This window comes from Ostrinia nubilalis, chromosome 28 (assembly GCF_963855985.1).
Source record: "Ostrinia nubilalis chromosome 28, ilOstNubi1.1, whole genome shotgun sequence".
In the NCBI taxonomy this organism is placed as follows: Eukaryota; Metazoa; Arthropoda; class Insecta; order Lepidoptera; family Crambidae; genus Ostrinia; species Ostrinia nubilalis.
Genome location: NC_087115.1, coordinates 1600199 through 1619598, shown reverse-complemented (window position 1 = coordinate 1619598; position 19400 = coordinate 1600199). Strand labels below are relative to the sequence as shown.

The 19400-nt window shown below is 38.9% G+C and overlaps 1 protein-coding gene across 2 annotated transcripts; it reads left to right on the top strand.

The window, feature by feature from the left end:
* The first annotated feature begins 207 nt into the window (after positions 1 to 207).
* On the top strand, positions 208 to 17769 carry LOC135085424 (heart- and neural crest derivatives-expressed protein 2). 2 transcript variants are annotated; one of them, XM_063980223.1, is made up of 8 exons: positions 208 to 522; positions 3948 to 4037; positions 5071 to 5181; positions 5923 to 6009; positions 6575 to 6762; positions 7980 to 8084; positions 9449 to 9586; positions 16993 to 17769. In XM_063980223.1, exons 2-8 carry the CDS (start codon positions 3953 to 3955, stop codon positions 17086 to 17088), a joined length of 810 nt encoding a protein of 269 aa, XP_063836293.1. In that variant the 5' UTR covers positions 208 to 522; positions 3948 to 3952; the 3' UTR covers positions 17089 to 17769. The 2 variants fall into 2 exon arrangements, with proteins under 2 accessions (XP_063836293.1, XP_063836294.1); XM_063980224.1 differs by lacking the exon at positions 7980 to 8084.
* Positions 17770 to 19400: the final 1631 nt, after the last annotated feature.

Below are 19400 nucleotides of genomic sequence, written 5' to 3'. Positions count from 1 at the left end.
CGCACTCCCATACATGCCCATACTGATCAACAGCCCGACTAAACTATCGGCCGACGAAAAATCAACGGTGTGCGCCTACTCTTAAAGTTACAAAATAATGTCATTTGTGACAGTTAGTAAGCCCCTCCCACTATCCAGGCCCCTCCCCTTTCATCTCTGGGAGATAACAGAATCCAAATACAAACCAGTACCTTTATAGAAATCGAACGAAACGCGCGCATTTTTCAACGAAATGTGCAGCGATTTTAAAAATAACCTCCACCTTTTTTTGAAGTCGGTTAAATTAAACATGTGAGAGCTAAAGTGGTTTTGATTGAAAACGATTTTTAGTGAAATCTTTTGGGTGATTTAAGTGTGAAATTTTGTGATTTACCTAGTGAAATAAGAAAAAAAGTGTTTTTGAATTTAGTGTGTGGTGAAAAGAATCTAAACTATTGATTTATTCTAGTTTTTGTGTGATGTGAGTGTTTTTGTAATTTCAATTGATTTGCTATCAATTGACGACTGTTTTTTTAGAAATTCGTAAGTATCTTTTTGTCTTTACTAAATTGAAAGGCACTGTAACTACAGAATACTTAATACCTAGTAACAATGTTACATCAGCTGTCTATCAAAATTCCATCACAATCTGTGCAGCCGTTTCGTAAATTGTGAAAAGAAATTACATTGCCTACTTACCTACCTAGGTAGCTTACTTTTAAATGAAATAGAGTAGTTTAGCTCTAGTTAGCTGCATTTTCATATTTTACTAGCGGCCGCCCGCGACTTCGTACGCGTGGATCCCGTTTTACCCCCTTTTCCCGAATTTTCTTTGCTATAAACCTCACGGAGCCCGAGACCTTTCCAACGAATGCAAAACCGTGGAAATCGGTTCGTGCGTTCTGGAGTTATAGCGTCAGGGAGGAAAACCCGACTTATTTTTATATAAGTAGATAACATAATACCTACACTTCTTTATAATTTAGTTATTAGTATGTAGGACTGTTAGAGTTATGAGATAAGTAGTACGTAGATTCTTAACGCCCAAAAGGTGCAAAAATCTTGCTCGTGTAAGTTACATTACAGGGCCTTAAAATTGTTTAATTTTTGATTAGTTATTCTTAGAAGCGGAAGTTTTTCCCTTAAATTTAATATTGCCGTGTCGCAACATTTGGTCCGTAAACATTGTTTAATTATAAACAAACTGATAACCACAACGTGCGCTGCACATGTTTAACTTAGATGTTTGACATTGAGCCCTGTGTCAGATTTGGTAACGGGACTATTCCCACCTCTCGTTCCCACCGCTGCAACTCCTGTGTATCCAGGATCTACAGCTTGACCGCCAATAAAAACCCAACCAGTGAACTTCAAGTTTGCTCAGGGGAAAGTTCTGTCATTGGACCCGCAACGAAATTAATCAGAAAAACATAGGAGTTCGAAGTTATGGTTCGACTTCCCTCCGTTGCAAAGCAGATGACAGGATACAAACAAAGATTTAGTAGTTAAGTAGGTACTTAACACTAACTTTTATGGAATTAGGTTCTCGTTCGTTCATTCATCATCATCATTTCAGTCACAGGACGTCCACTGCTGAACATAGGCCTCCCCCAATGATTCCTAGATTGGCCGATTTAGCGGCCTGTGTCCAGCTTCTTCCCGCTGCCTTTATGAGGTCGTCTGTCCACCTTGTTCATCTATTCGTTTCAACCTAATGCCGTCTACTGCTGGACAAAGGCCATGCCCACGGATTCCCACACAAAGATCGATCTACGACGTGTAAAAGCGCTTTCAGTAAAGTCATTAAATCATTTAAGAATTGCTTCCAATTAAGTATTAACTTCAAACTAGTACTAGGTATAATAAGGACCTGGTGTACACAGCCATTTTAAGACGTCTGTGTCATCATCATCATCATCATCATTTCAGCCACAGGACGTCCACTGCTGTGGACATAAGTAGGCCTCCCCCAATGACTTCCACATCGCACGGTTGGTAGCGGCCTGCATCCAGCGCCTTCCTGCTACCTTTATCAGGTCGTCGGTCCACTTTGTGGACCTGACGTCTGTGTGCAAACAATCTAAATTGACTTTTTTCATTATAGGACCCCTAAAAGTAAAAAATTACTTCTTGCATAGGCAATAAAAAAATATTTCTATTCAAGTAAGCGCCCGCTAAGTATGGATTTTTAGAAATAAAACGGTGCTGTAATAAAGTTTAACGCAAACTAAACTGTGGGCAAAAGCTCGTGAAAGATAAAATGAAATGCATAGAGATATCTGTATCAGTTATAGCTGATGCACGCGTAATCTTCAAGCACCACTTGACTGCAGACGCTGTGACTGGCGCCTTTCAGTTTGTGAACGCTTGAGCTTACGAAAGCTTCTGATGCTTTCTTTGTAGTCATCAATAAAGATGGTTATGATAAACCAGAAAAAAAATTTGCTCTTCGTGAGTTCATAAAAGTCGTGTAAAAATGAATACTTAGGCTGAGTTGTTATTTTAACGGTGACTATAACTTTATCCAGTTATTTTATATGGAATTTGACGTTAAAGTAAGATGGTGCAACCCAGCTGTAATCTGGGTTGTTATTTAATAAGTAGGTTGGTGATTCTTGTTAAATTATTGAAAAAAGAGACTGATAAAATAGTGACTAAGAGAGCAGTTTTTGTACTTACCTAGCTACTTCTTCTGGCCCAGAAAGCCCTAAAAACCGGCCAAGTGCGAGTCGGACTCGCGCACCGAGGGTTCCGTACCATTGATTTATGAAATTAAAATTATTATTTTTTATTTAAGTTATTAGTATGAAAGATTACGCGGTAATAAGCGGTTTACGATTTACGAGGTATTAAAAAAAACTATTTACTAGATCTCGTTCAAAACAATTTTCGTTGGTAGTTTTTATAGTAATGTACCTACATCATATTATGTTTTTTTAGATTTTTCATTTTCTTATTTTAGAAGTTAGAGGGGGGGGGGGGAGGACCAACTTTTTCCACTTTGGAAGCGTCTGTCACGCAAACTATTCGGTTTAGAAAAAAAATGTTTTATCTCGATATCATTTTTGAAGACCTATCCATAGAAAACCCACACGTATGTGTTTGATGAAAAAAAATGTTTTGAGTTTAAGTTCTAAGTATGGGGAGCCCCCCAATATTTATTATTATTTTATTATTTTTGCATCAAAATCTTAATGCGGTTCACAGAATACATCTTACCAAGTTTCAACAGTATATCTCTTTTATAGTTTCGGAAAAAAATGGCTGTGACATACGGACGGACAGACGGACGGACGGACGGACAGACAGACAGACAGACATGACGAATCTATAAGGGTTCCGTTTTTTGCCATTTGGCTACGGAACCCTAAAAAAAGAGACTGATAAAATAGTGACTAACAGAGCAGTTTTAGTACTTACCTACTTCTTCTGGCCCAGAAAGCCGTAACGTTTAAGACGCTTAAAATTGTTGAAAATGAATTGCTGTGCCAATTTTGGTTTAGAAAGTGTCGTAGTTTACGGAAGGTTTAAATGGTAAAATATTTTATATGGAAAATATAAACAAAAAGTGTAGAAAAAATGTAGTCATAACACAATAAAATTTATTTCTAAGTTATAGGATTTGTTTAGTTGGGGCTTGTAGAGTAATACTAGGGTGTGTAGAGTTGGAGGCTTGAGTCATTATAATGGACTCATCTTGGTAACATTTTTACGAAAATGTTTCTGGTGCTCTGAAAATAATAAAGGTCTAGTACACTTATATCAACCCGGAAAAGGATCATTTATTTTCCGTCTATAATCCAACAAGGCGAGGCGTTACGGTGCGTTGCAGACGCAGTACGGAGTTTTATATAAAGAATACTGACCGCCTCGTACTCCTGAGTTGATCCGGTTAAGATCCGTTTCCGGGTTGAAGTGTGCTTCATCCTTTAGTAGGTAGGTAAGTAAATGTTTCATTTTGTTGGCAGGTGAGATGTCAAGCTACGGCAGCATGTCTCCCTCGGACGAAGGGTTTGACCGCTACGAGCCTGCCTTCTACTGCCAGCCCTCGCACTTAGGTCTGCTTTATTTTTTATTTTAATGGCAACCAAACCTCTCTGGGAGGTTTATTTCTGCCAATGTCGAGTGAAAAATAATTGACATAGTTATCAATAGAACGTGGGTGTTTCAGTTCTATTGATTTTTCATGGATTCCGTGGAGTTAAGTATGCCCGTAAGCGTTTCAAGACGCCACCGGGTCCAAAGCGGGTTGTTCATACGACAACCCACTCGACACTCGATGCGCGCTCAAATTCGAAGTATTTCAATGTTTTTTTTTTATAATTTACTGCACTTTAGAACACAAAATAACACCAAATTTGTACACTAAAGTCCATTAAATAATAAATTGAAACCATTAAAACAGATCGACCATGCTTCCCGTTCAACTACCCTCCACGGAATCCCCTTAGATCTGTAAGAACTGTATTACATTTTTAGCATTTAAGGCTGGGTTGCACCATTTTATTTTAACTTTATAAACATCAAAAATCTGTGGTGCAACTCAGCCCAAGAGCTTGGACCTAGGCTTAGTATGTTAGATCCTAGATAAGCGTAAGAAAAGAGAGCTACTTCAAACTAGACCACCGGGTTATTAATTTATTTTTCTCATCTATTTTAACAGTTGACAAAGTTAAACACTAGTGAAAACCTATAATCCACGTATTCTTCATTATAATGTAGGTTATATTAAGTAGAACTACAGGCCCTACCATCATTTAGGCGGGACAACATACCTACTTATTGGATGGTGCTAAAATTGGCGGAAGACACTCATGCCTGTTTTCACCATCAATTTATTCCTAATTTTTAAGTGACCCCTATGGTGACACAATACAGGCATTTTGTATTCATAGGATTCACTTAAAAATTAGGGATTGATGGTGAAAACGGGCATCAGGCTTTTATTTCGCCTTTAAAGCCTAACTATAATATTTTATTTTCTACAGTTTACAAGATAATACAAATAAATGCGAGCTAGGCAGTTTACAAGGCGCATTTAGAAGGAGAGGCTACTGTTTTGTCTAAAATATGACCTATTAATTATCCCAGGCAGCCCGATGGACGGGGGAGTATATTGGCCGGCGACCAACGGAGAAGGCCACGAGTTCGAGCCCCAGGACACACATTATGACAACACGCATTACATCAGTAGGAATTACAGTAAGTATTCCTTAGATCGTTCGTTTCAGCCAAATGACGTCCACTGCTGGACAAAGGTCTGCGCCAAGGATTTCCATAATGACCGGTCCTGTGTCGATGCACCGAAGCACCTCCCGCGACCTTCACTAGTTCGTCGATACACACATAGTGGGGGGCCTGTCCACTCTACGTCTTCAGGCCCATGATTACCATTCGAGACCTTTTCTGCCCCAGCGTTGTTTATTACTACTATACTTATTATGCTCGGTGTTTTTTAACGAGATTGGATCAGAAATTAGGAGATCTGTAAGCGAACTAAAAGTCGTAACATAGCCTGATGGATTAATAGCAAGCTGAAGTGGCAACGGGCAGGACACATAGTACGCAGAATTGACGGCCAATGGGGCTGCAAAGTTCTGGAGTAGTACCACGTACGTACCGGAAAACGCAGCGTGAGACGTCTGACGACCTCATAAAGTTTAGGTAGCAAACAGGAAGGCGCTGAATTCAGGCCGCTACCAACTGGTCGATATGGAAATCATTGAGGAAGGCCTATGATCAGCAGTGGACGTCCTGTGGCTGAAATGATAATGCGAGCGCAATCTAATTGGGAACAAACATGCGAACACCAGGCCTCTCCAACCCGTCTGGCTAGCGTGAGGAGTGGTGTAGGCCACATCCTCCATTTTCCTCTATTTATAGAGTAGATGATGATGTTGTAGTTATTATAAAAATAATATTAATTTATGTTCTTTCCTGCAGGTTACGAAGACATGCAAATGAATGGAAACGAACCCTACGACACCTACCCACATCCCATGCATCATGCGTACGCCACGAATGGACCAGGTAAGTCAAAAACTTTAAATTAGTGGTTCCCAACCAGTGGTTTGTCACTCCGCTTTTCCTGTAGATATGTATAGTTAACGTAGGGGAAAAATATGCGAATATCAGGTCTCCCCAAACCACAAAGTTGCACAGCGTGCTATGGAGAGTTTCTTTACGAGATCGAATCAGAAATGAGGAGATCCGTAAACGAACTAAAGATGCTGAAATAGTCTGACGAATTAAGCAAACTAAAGTGGCAATGGGGACGCGTAGTGCATAGAACTGACAGTCGATGGGACAGCAAAGTTCTGGAAAAAACCTTGTCTTAAGATAACCTAGTTGTTTGATCAGCCCTAGACCTCTCTTCCCCAGTGCTGCAACCACTGTGTCCTCGACCTTACATGCCACTTATTCCCACCTCTCGTTCGTACCAAGCACCTCCTGTGCAGCTAGGATCTACATCTTTACTGCCAATAAAAATCCAACCATTGAAGGTCAAGTTTGTCTGGGGGAAAGTTAAAATCAGCTCGAGAGTGTGACATTTTAGAATTTATTACCTTCTTAAGATGCATATTTCTTTGTCCAGCCCTAGACTGCGATATGCAGCCTCTACCACTCCGCTACGAGCGTCCAGCGCCATCTTTTGTCCGCGTGGTCAAACGTCGCAGCACAGCCAATAAGAAAGAGCGCCGGCGCACCCAAAGCATCAACACTGCGTTCTCGGATCTACGGGAGTGTATACCGAATGTGCCGCCTGATACTAAGCTGTCCAAGGTGAGGTTTTGGCTAAATACTAAAGTTTTGTTGCACCATTTTACTTTGACTTACAAATGTCAAAAGTGAGTCAAACTTCATATAAACAACACCGGTTATCGTTAAAGTAAAATGGTGCAACCCAGCCTTAATAAATACTAGTTTTAACCGACTCCAAAAGGGAGGAGCCCCTTTAAACAAGTGGCACTTTTTGATTGCTATCCTAAATTGCTAATCTACTAGAGTGTAATAAGTCCATACAAAAAATGCCAGAGCAATAGAATTTTCAACACTACAACTGTACTGCACTTGTATAAGGGGGGAGTTTTAAGGTTATAGCACACTTATCAACCCGGAAAGGGATCAACACGGTATTGCCTTTCGCCACGCTGTCTACCGCGAGGCGACGCGTTTACGTTACGGTGCGCATAGTGCGTTGCAGTATGGAGTTTCATACAAAGAATACTGACCGCCTCGAGTTGACGGTTATGGTCCGTTTCTGGGTTGATAAGGGTGCTTCGTCCTTTAAAATGTATGTCAATTGATTGTGGTGTCTGACTGTGTATGCAGAAACCGGATTTGATTTCAATTGGGTATATGAGCGAGAAGTAGTTCCAACCAAAACGCCACTTATTTAAAACCCACTTTTAAAATTAAATCTAGCCCTGAAAATCGAGTCGAGTAAACTACGCACCTCGCTGGAATTCGGCTCTCCCTCGCACTCACTCGCATGTGTCTCCGCGTTCGCCCATTTCGTACCAGTGCGTCGATGTGACGTCACGGCCTCTAGATGCGCAGTTAACTCAACCGGGTTAATTTGTACTTTTCTATTACTTGTGTTGTTGTTTTTTCATTTAAGTACCAAGTCAATAATTATTGAATCCGCGAACTAGTGACGTCATGAACCTTGTTGTAGAGTTCAAAATCTATGGGAGAGTCACGTTTTGACAGCTCAAAAAAGTATGTCAATTGACTAGGGAGTCCATTAGCCTATTAACATAAGTGTAAAATATTATTAGTTTCTAACAAATACAATATTTTTTATTAGACCAAACTCACAGTATAAAATTTTAGAAATGTGTATGTTTGTTCCTTAATAACTCCAAAACTACTGATCTAATTTGAAGAAATTATACATCAATCGATGCTCCATTTAACGACTTAAGCCAACGTCACACCAACGTCAAATTAAATCCAATATGGCGGCACTAATTTGGGTATTTGTGCACGCCGAGCAGCCGGGCTCGAATAAGGAGCGGAAACGAAACCAGAGCATCAACACCGCATTCACAGACCTGCGCGGGCGCATCCCGAACGTGCCGGCCGACACTAAGCTATCTAAGGTGTGTATGATTTCAATTTAAATCATTTTAGCCGATTGCAAAAGGTCGAATTGTCGAATTACGCGCTGTTAAAGATTCTATGATGCAATTTAACCTGACCTGACTGTAAAATGTAGGGCAAAGTTTTTGTCCCTTAAACAAAAGCAAAACTTGTAAGGGAATATGTATTGCTCTTTATTCTATTTGAAGATGATTTTTTTATAGCGTTAGATACTATTGTTCAGCTATTTAGCAATATGAGCCTAAAATTATACACATTTTAAGAATTATATTAAAAAGTTAAAGAACTCTGTATTTTAATCTATAATTTACAAAAGTGTTGTCCGTAGACACCAAATCAATTGACGTACCTACTTTTTGTGAGCTGTCAAAATCTGGTCCTCCTAACATGTGACGTCATTTATTTGGCAACTTAAATTGAAATGCGCATTATGAACGTGACAAAAAAATTTGCGTTTCTATTTTTAGAGTAGGCGCACACCGTTGATTTTTCGTCGGCCGATAGTTTAGTCGGGCAGTTGATCAGTATGGGCATGTATGCGAGTGCGCACACTACGCCGATTTGGCCGATTCTTCATACATATTAAAATCGGGCACAACTATCGGCCAACTAAAAATCAACGGTGTGCGCTTACTCTTAAGTAGATAATCAGTAAGTTATAATAGATCGTTTCATCCACCAAGATGCACCCCACCACTTTTTGGTCGAGGGAAGCGCGGGGTGGATGAAACTATTAGGCAAGTACTTAGCTTACTGATAACTTATTACTTAATCCGTTGTCCTAGGGATGGGACGAGATATGAAGCGACGCGACGCTACTCTTTGCGACATAATGCGACCAATCTTTCACTACATGGCCACCATTGTCCTAAGTACGCCATAGGCCACCATCACATTAGACGACTACTTATTTGATATTCGCGCGTCGCGTCGCTTCATGTCATGTTTGTCTTTATACAGGGTGTCCCAAAAAGTAATGTCAAGCCAAAGCCACAAGAGGTAGAGCATCACTAGGGCTAAGTACCCGAATCAACGCGACTTTTGATTGTTTTCGTGATATATTTTTAGAACATACAGGATTTTTAACTTTTTAGAAACTTACATTTGTTATATGGATGTAAATACTTCTGAATCAGCTTGGCATAGTATTCATCTAATAATAACACAAAAATCAGGCATGTAACTTGACTTTTCGCACCACAGTGACCAAAAAAGTGCAACAATCATAACTCGAAAACTATAAAAAATCGCGGAACATACATGGGGTTGATTCGCATAGCCCTAGTGATGCTTTACCTCTGGGCTTTGGCTTGACACTACTTTTTGGGACACCCTGTATAAATATTACAACTTCTCCCAACAGATCAAGACCCTCAGACTGGCCACCTCCTACATCTCGTATCTCCTGAAGGTGCTGGAGACGGATGGCGAGCCGGCGGGAGGGTTCAGAGCAGAGCTGCACCACACGCCTCCGAGGAGGAGGAATGCTGACAATGTACAGGTGAGGTGACAGAAGTTTAGTTTGGAATCCCAACAGATTTCGAAGTACGTAAGGGCCTCAAAACGTTGTGTAAGCAGGCCCCCCACTAGGAGGACCGAAGATCTGGTGAAGCCGCGGGAAGATCCTGGATGCGGGCAGCGCAGGACCGGTCGTTGTGGAAATTTTGGGGGGAGGCCTTTGTCCAGCAGTGGACGATAGAACGAACGAACGAACGAACGAACGATAATCTGGGGTAACAGCACAGATATACAGAGGGTATTTATAGCTCAGAAAAAATGTGTGCGAGCTTTATGCTGTAAAGGGCCATATGAACCGTGTAAGCCATTATTCATCAAACTGGGCATACTTACTGTACCTGGAATGTATATATTAGAAATCTTTAAGTTTGTAAGACAACATCCAGAACTGTTCCAAACCGCGGCTGAAGTGTACCCCAGAAACACAAGGTCTTCAGATAGGCTAGCTCTTTCCTTTTGCCCAAGAACTTCACTTATTAAGAAAAATTGTTACTGCATGTGTATTGAGGTGTATAACAAAATTCCTGATGTATATAAAAATGGCCCTACAAAATTGATGGTGAAAAAGCTTCGGGAATGGCTGACTACTGTTTGTTTCTACAGTGTTCGGGAATTCCTTACCCGTAAATTTGCATGTTAATTTATATTTTAACAGAATAGAGTCCTTAATACATGTAACATCAACAATAACCTGTACTTACCTATTCTTGCAAATAAATATCTTTATCTTTATCTTTATCTTTAACGAAAAGTACCTATAAATTGTGTACTTTTTATCGGCTGTATTTGTTGGCTTCTAACGCCCGTATTCACAAACGATGCTTGCATAAGTGAAGCAGCAAATCGAACGCACCGCGTTGAATTGAGCTCTGTGATTGGTTTGTGTGTCACCCTGTGCGTCCACGCGCACTGTGAGACCTCATGGTAATTTAGTAATGTTTGTGTAATTTGGATGAGGAATCGGCCGGTACCAAATCGGTGTAGAGTGCGTTCACTGATTATTTATCAAACTCACTAACTAAACTATTGGTCGACAAAGTCTTTAGACTGTGTGGAGTCTAACGCTAAGATTGAAGTAGTGATGAGAAACAGTAGGTATGTATAGACTGTATCAAAAAATATCTAATAAGAAGTGTATAAGTATCTTTTGTTCAATGGTGTACACTTACCTAATTATTAGCCCTAATTAATTTAAAAAGTGTTAATTGCTCTACCTTAGGTATAATGTGCTTATTTTGGAAGTCTAATTTTATTTTTTTTAAAAGCTAACTAACTGAAAATAAATTAATTTCTATGTATTTAGTACCTATAGATACCTAGAGATAGATTTAGACCCAGGAAAAAACAGGGCAGTTTTTTTCCCAGTCTTTAAAAAGGAGACACTCATGCGTAAAAGTTTTTCTGCGACAAACTGACTTCAGCCAAAGCCGCGGACAAAAACCAATTAAATTAAAATAAAACAATAACTAATTGAACAGTTAACAGTCCGAATGCATCAAATTCCAATCACACAAGTGCAATAACTAAAATAAACTGCTTCAAACCACATGTCAGCTTCAAGTGGCCGCGGCGCCTGAGCTTTCCCAAGTGAAACTGATAATATGAAGCTTTATCTTCAATTACTGATACAAATCTGTGGCACTTATGACGGTATAATAAGCTACTGTAGCATTAAAAGTGATAAAACTCATTTTATTTTTCCAAGAAGGCTTTTAGAAAGCACTTTTACACGTCCCAGTATCAACTCTACCACTGCTTCGGGACAGTAATATGGGCCAGTGCTGAGAAGCAGCGCAAGAAATTCAGTCACTATTGTCAGCCTCTTTATCAAGGTTTTCATCATCATCATCTCAGCCATAGGACGTCCACAGCTGAACATAGGCCTCCCCCAATGCTTTCCATGTTGCCCGGTTGGTTTCAAGGGTTTACACTTACAGTCTTTCAAATATGTACGTAGTTATGAATATTGATGCGAGCTAGGCAGTTAAACATTCCAAATATTATTATCTTTTTATCAACTTTATGGTGGACTACTTAACTTTATGGTCTACAAGGTGGACCGACGACATCGTAAAGGTAGCAGGGAAGCGCTGGACGCAGGCCGCTACCAATAGATCAACATGGAAAGCATTGGGGGAGGCCTATGTTCAGCAGTGGACGTCCTATGGCTGAAATGATGAAGATGATGATGATGATCAACTTTATGTAGGACAAGTCTTTAAAAAGCCTAATTGTAGAAAATAAATAACTTTTATGACTTTTATATTCGAAGCATTGTGTATTCAGCTAAGAATCAATTTATTTGGATACAGTCAAATTGAGAACCCCTTCTTTTTTGAAAACGGTTAAAAGACGACCTATAATTTGGTTTATTTTCCCCCAAATTAACATATCCGGCTATCTGCAAGTTAATATACATTAGTTGTTTGTAATTTCTATATCGGGCACGATAAAATTGCCGGAGGGCCATGTGGCAAGCTTTATTTGATTATGCGGCGCGAGCCACGAGCGAGTCATGCCTGTGAGACTAATGCTAATGCCCAGAACAGACGGTGAAACGCAACTGCAACGAAGCTGCAACTTTCTGATGATTCTTATGAATGAAACTGAAACTGAAAGTTTCAAACTGGTCGCGTCATGTGTGGTCTCTCAACGGACGCTATGGCAGAAACTTAGATGCAACTCAAAAGTAACTAGCAGTTGCAGTTTCGTTGCAGTTGCGTTTCACCGTCTGTTCTGGGCCTTATTCAATCTAAATTATTTTGTAAGGCAAATAAATATCTATACTACTATTATAAATGCGAAAGTAACTGTCTGTGTCGCTTTCACCCCTAAACCATTGAACCGATTTAGATGAAAGACATAGAGATACACTGGTCATCACAAAAATCGGCCCACCTACGTTTTACAGGAAAAGTCGTTTCTACTGACACAATCATGGTGCCCCAAAAATATTGGTGTTATTTAAAAGCCCAATAAATATCCTTTAAGAAAAACACATTTATTTTCCTAATAAACGATTAACATATACAATAAATGTGACTTGAAAAACTTGAAAAAAAACCTCACTTTGGGCTCACCTCTGGGATCAATTAGACCAATTTTTATGGTTATAAAACCAAATAATGATCTCACGTGTCCTCTTTAACAGATGGATAGCGATTAATTCCAACTTAACAGTTTTATAGCCATAAAAGTTGGCTCAAGCGTAACTACCTATTTTTTGAAGAAGTGACTCTGGATTCTTCTACAGACACATTTTTGGGGTAAAAACCTTTCCTTTAATGAAATGAAGTTTAGAACTAGGCTTTTAAATGGTAATTTAGTTTAAAATATTGGTGGGAAGTGGGGATGCATACGTTTAAAAGTGCTTGTCGCGGGTGGGTCGATTTTTATGATGACCAGTGTAGTTTGAGTCCCTGGAAAGGACAGATATTTACAATAATGTAAAAATATTCAATCCAAAACACCGTTGTAACCATAAAGACTTTTTATGTGTTATTTTTATACTTGATCAAAACATACTTCTACTGACTGCTTAAATACAACATTTTTCCCCAAGTTCCGTGTACAATTTTCATCAGCAATTCATTTAATATATTATGTGACTAACATTTCTTATGTTGTATTAGAGTAGTGAGTAGTATCAATCGTTTTTGTTTAATCAAGTTTAAACACCCTGTAGATCCCATAACTTGACTTACTTGACTTAAGGTCCTATGTCCCCGAGATGGGGCAGAGGGCGTCCACAACAGTCCTCCATCGCGTTCGGTCTTGAGCTTCGCGCTTGATCTCGCTCCAGGTCATGCCGATTTTCTTCGCCTCGTCTTCTACAGTGCGCCGCCAAGTTTGCCTGGGGCTTGGAGCTTGCCCATAACAGTGTTTCGAAAAACGCACACAGATGACTATAAGTACTCCATAAAAAAGTCAACTGCGGATAAAAGTCTGTGTCGTGTGTCACATATCGCGAAAACTGCTGAAAAACTTTTTAAAACCACTTTATCAGCTCACAAAATTTTTACTCTCTCTGTGTAATGATACTTATTTGTAGATTTACTTACTATAGATGTTATAGAAACGTAACGCTAAGTATGTCTGCCACGCTAAAAGTTTAGGGTGGCCATGTGGCCCGCTGTATTTGATTAGATAGGTACTATTGGCCCAAGGGAGAAATTGAAGAGATTTTGTGGGGTAAAGAACTAAGAGTAAAGAACAAAACAATTGATGTACCTACTTAATTTGTTATTATAGGTTAAGTTCGCTTAATAAAATAAATTAAAGTACCTAGTAACTTTGGCTTTCTGTTGTCTTTTCAGGCTGAAACCACTGGATGTAGGTTTTAAGTATTTTAAAGAGATAGTTTTGGTATGCAAATAAACAATTTAAATTTGAATTTGAATTTGAGACCCAGCTAAAAAAAGAGGAGTTTTTATTGATTTAATAGCAGTTTAGTATTCCGTCCATAGTGTCCCTTATCGGTACATAACTGAAAACTAACTATCTTATTATTATTGTGAAAGTAAATAAGTGTCTTTAGATGAAGTAATTGCTTGCTTTTTCTGAAATATATTGTGGTAACGACGGAAGGCCTTTGTCCAGCAGTGGACGTCTTTCGGCTGAAACGAACGAACGACGGACAACTACGGAACCCTACACTGCGCGTGACACGACACGCACTTGGCCGGTTTTTTTTTTCTGTAGGTATACGTTCTATGTCCTTAACTAAGTGATGTTCATCATAATAAATGTATCTTTCTTTCTTTCTAATTTTCTTGTGACTTGCACCAAACATTCGCTAAATAAATTAAGAAAAGCTCTGGAAAATTTCAACAGAAATGTGGTTTTCCGAAACTTCTAATCTTATCGCGATGGAGGCACAATTATTTCAATTAACTTCTCCAATGTAGATATTTTAGACTTAGTGGATTTCGACACTAAGTAAGTGTAGTTTTACGTCTTTATTGACAAAAGACGCTTGCATAAGTAAAGCAGCAAATCGAAAGCACAGCGTTGAATTTTCTGTGATTGGTTCGTGCGCCACTCTGTGCGTCCACGCGCACTGTGAGACATAAGTAGTAATGTTTGTGAATATACGGGCGTAAGAGTCCACGTCAGACTTTTTATCGACCTATAGTTTGGATGGCTTCTACTAGTAATTTGTACAAAATCGGTGTAAGGACGCAGGTTGGCCGTAGTAAGGACAATCTGGTCAGGTGGGGATTCTTGGATATCTCAAACATGGAGTGCAGGTGCGGTTTTGTTCTCCAGTCGATGAAGCACATGATGTCGTGCCCTGCGTGCCCGAGCAACTACACTCAGGAAGATTTAATGAATGCTACTGACAACGCTACTCTTGTAGCAGAGTTTTGGGCTGACACTGTGTAGGTTTGTTGTCGACACGATAAGAAGAAGAAGTAATGTGCTTTCTTTCATTTTACTATCGAATCCAAAAAGGTAAAATCATACCGGCCGATCGAGAATGCGAGCCATGATAAAGTTTTATCGATGATATTAGACGACAAAGGTATGAGTTTATCATGTAAAATCGATAAAAGTTGATCGTTGCGCACATCCTAAACATAAATTATAGGTTTTTTTTAACTTCCTTCCCGCAAAAAGTATAAAAACAACGTAAACAGAAAGTGTTACATGAAAACAGTGCGAACAGACAGACAACAGGGCGGATGTTTTTTGTGTATTTACTTCAAGTAGCTCTGTCAAACAAAAATGAGATAAGATTTTGCAATGTATCGGATACGGGATTTTTAGGGTTCCGTACTTAGGTTAATAAAACCTAGTAGATAGTAGTAAGCTTAAAAACAAAATTTAATAAACTATATAGGTCTAGCTCATAACGAGTCAGTGCCTAAGTACTTAAATGTATTTCAAAACAATAGTTTTTTTCATGAAACCCCACTAACTAAAACAAAATGCTCTTTCATCTGTCAATCACCATTAATCTCATCTGTCAAAGTCACGTCAGAAATTCCCGCCAAAAGAACTGTGTTCTTGTTCACACTAAATATTGCGTTACATCCACAAATTAGGCGGAACGTGCTATCGATTGCTTTTAAATAACATTTAATAGCCAAAAAAAACGTGTAAACGAGCCTTAAATAGATACCGTTGTAAAAACATCAAAGATACAAACTTTTTTCGGTGCACGTGTGGCCAATTTGATAGTCTCGTGTTTGTGAAAAAAAGTTTGGGAAAAAACATGGCTCCCGTTTGACGGGAGTTTTGGCGCGAATGGTTTTTGTCAGTTAGATTTTTAAGCGCTGTTTTGTTAAATAAGACTTATTTTAATAGGTAGAGCTAATCTGTAACAATAATTTAATAATACTTATGCGAAACTCTGTCATCTTTTTGTTTGATTTTCAATACCAAATGTTTTTCGAGAAGAATCGTACCATATCTTAAATTAAACATTTAAGAATACACCAAAATTACCTGGGTAATGTTCACAGTTGTAATAATTACTTATTAGAAATTATTGTTGACACAAGTGTGTGTGTATTTCAATAAATAAAATACGTGAGCAACCATTCCTACCACCTGTTTAACTTTTATCCGTTTTACAATATGCATTTTAACTCATTAAAGAGCATAATGGTACATTATCGTTTTAATTTGTTTAAATGATTATAAATTTTTCGCGGAAAACTGTGTTTTGACCACATATTTTCATTTCATCATCATCATTTTAGTCACAGGACGTCCACTGCTGAACATAGGTCTCCCAATGAATAATGATTGCCAGATTGGTCGGGTGGTAGCGGCTTGCATACAGCGCCTTCTGTTACCTTTAAATGAGATTGTCTGTCTACCTTGAGGACACACAGATACAAGTGTCTAATAATAATACCTATCTCACTTGATAAGATATTGAGATATTATTTTCCTAAAATTATTTCAATACTCCTCCTATGTTCTTCTGATTAATTTCGTTGCGGGTCCAATGACAGTTTAACTTTCCCCCGGGACTTTGACCTTTACTGGTTGCGCTATTTTCAAGCTGTAGATCCTGGCTACACAGGAGTTGCAGTGGTGGGAACGAGAGGTGGGAATAGTCTCTCACAGTCCGCGTCAGATAGGTAGTTCGTGACACCCAAAGTAGCCAAAAAGTTTGCAACGTCTTTGTTACAATTGGATTAAGGTTGTCAACTTTTTCACCACGTTGGGTGTCAATTATTTGACGTTGACTGTGCGAGTCTATTCCCACCTCTCGTTCTCGCTGCAACTCCTGTGTAGCCAGGATCTACAGCTTGACCACATAACAATCTAACCAATGAAGGTCAAATTTGTCCCGGGGGAAAGTTAAACTGTCATTGGACGCTGACTGTAGATGTAATAGTTTGTGGTTATTTTAAAGTATTTAATTTGTTCCAGAACGCGACAGCTGAGAAGAGAGGGAAGGGCCGCACTGGGTGGCCGCAACACGTTTGGGCTCTAGAACTTAAGAGTGAACAGAACTTGCAAACATAGAATGACAACTGGGGCATTTTACTAGATGTTAATGTTACGTTGGTCCTTCGAGCCGGATAACGATATTAGAGAGACGGGAGTAACACCCGTATTCACAAACGATGCTTGCTTAAGTGAAGCAGCAAATCGAACGCGCAGCGTTGAATACAGCTCTGTGATTAATTCGTGTGTCACCGTGTGCGTCCACGCGCACTGTGATACCTCATAGTAATGTTTGTGAATACGGGCGTAAGACTCATGGATAAGGGTTAAAGAGTCATTTCAATATTTAGACCAATCATAAAGGACATGTAACGTGTTAATGTTATGTTAAATAAGTAGCCAAATTGTAAAATAATTTATTGTTAAAAATTTAAGCTTTATTTTACGTCAAAAATACTCATTCGCAAGATCGAACTAACCATATTTTATATTTACTCACAATTACCACGTCGTTATAATGAAGGAGATCCTTTAAATATTCCTAGCGATTATGTGGATAAGATCGTCAAAAATGTAAATAAATTGTCTCTATTCTAGTATTTTAAGTTTCATTGTAAGGATAATTAATTATGTAAAATATAAATCTTAAAAGTAAAATCACACAATAATAGTGTAAATAAATGTTATTTTAATTCGTTATCCATAAATTACTACAATTTGCATAGTATTATATTTATAGCATTATTATAATAAAGTACCAAAGACTATTAGTATTTAGTACCTATATTGTTTTTTAGCTTTAAATAGGTATTTATGAATAAAGTGAAGTCATTTAGTTCTGAAGGTTTTTTTTTATATTTCCTAAATTAAGAATTTGCCACACTGAATGCGTTCAGCGGTCAGTATATGAATAACATTGTCATTGAATACAATAAAAAACCTCATAAAACTAATTTATTTTTGCAAATAGGCTTTTAAAAAGCACTTTTACACGTCCCTGTATCAACCCTACCACTGCTTCGGGACAATAAATGGGCCAGTGCTGAGAAGAAGCAGCGCAAGAACCTCAGTCACTATTGTCAATTAATTGTCAATCTGTCAGCGGTCGTGATGTGACAAGGCAAAGGCAAAAAAAAAATCTGTCAGTAGACCTACCCCCCTAGACAAAACGCACTTTTTGATCGAATCGAAAATCGAATCCGTCAAAACTCCATACAAAAAAGGGGCTTTTCGACCACTTTTCGACTGGTTTGCGATTATAATTTGCACTTTGTCTAGACCCACTAAACTGATCGAATTAGAAATAAGGAGATCCTTAGGAATACCAAAGTGACAGACATAGCCCGCAGTGGACGGGGCATACTTAGCTCGTACTAGTAGAGCTGTGGGCTGAGTGTGAGTGTACATCAAACGCTCACTAGTGAGCGCGTTTAAAAAATGTATGAAAATTTCAGTTTTTGAACGTTTCCCGCTAGGGGCGCTGAACAATCCGTCATACATTAAATGACATTTTTAGGGTTCCGTAGCCAAATGGCAAAAAACGGGACCCTTATAGATTCGTCATGTCTGTCTGTCTGTCCGTCCGTCCGTCTGTCCGTCCGTATGTCACAGCCATTTTTTTCTGAAACTATAAGAGCTATACTGTTGAAACTTGGTAAGTAGATGTATTCTGTGAACCGCATTAGGATTTTGATGCAAAAATAAAAAATAAAAAAATATTGGGGGCTCCCCATACTTAGAACTGAAACTCAAAAATTTTTTTTTCATCAAACACATACGTGTGGGGTATCTATGGATAGGTCTTCAAAAATGATATCGAGGTATCTATAATACTTTTTTTCTAAACTAAATAGTTTGCGTGACAGACGCTTCCAAAGTGGAAAAAATTTGATCCCCCCCCCTCTAACTTCTAAAATAAGAAAATGAAAAATCTAAAAAAACATATTATGATGTACATTACTATAAAAACTACCAACGAAAATTGTTTTGAACGAGATCTAGTAAGTAGTTTTTTTTAATACCGCGTAATCTTTCATACAAATAACTTAAATTAAAAAAAATATATAAATCAATGGTACGGAACCCTTTGTGCGTGAGTCCGACACGCACTTGGCCGGTTATTTGACTACTTTTCATTAATGTTTAATGAAAACTCACACTCAGCCCTGTCATGGCCGTTGGGGCAGAAAAGTTCTCGAGTGGCGACTACGGGCCACAAAATATTTGCATAGTGTAGGCAGACCTCTCACTAGGTTGACCGACGATCTGGTGAAGGTCGCACGAGGAAACTGGATGCGGACAGCGCAGTACCGGTTGTTATGGAAATCTTTGGGAGAGGCCTTTGTCCAGCAGTGGACGTCATTAGGCTGAAACGAACGACCGACATTCAC

Coding starts and splice junctions, on each gene's coding strand:
- LOC135085424 (XM_063980223.1), top strand. CDS start 3,953: ATGTCAAGCTACGGCAGCATGTCTCCCTCGGACGAAGGGTTTGACCGC. Junction 5,182..5,922: donor TTACATCAGTAGGAATTACA/GTAAGTATTCCT, acceptor TCTTTCCTGCAG/GTTACGAAGACATGCAAATG. Junction 6,010..6,574: donor GTACGCCACGAATGGACCAG/GTAAGTCAAAAA, acceptor TTCTTTGTCCAG/CCCTAGACTGCGATATGCAG.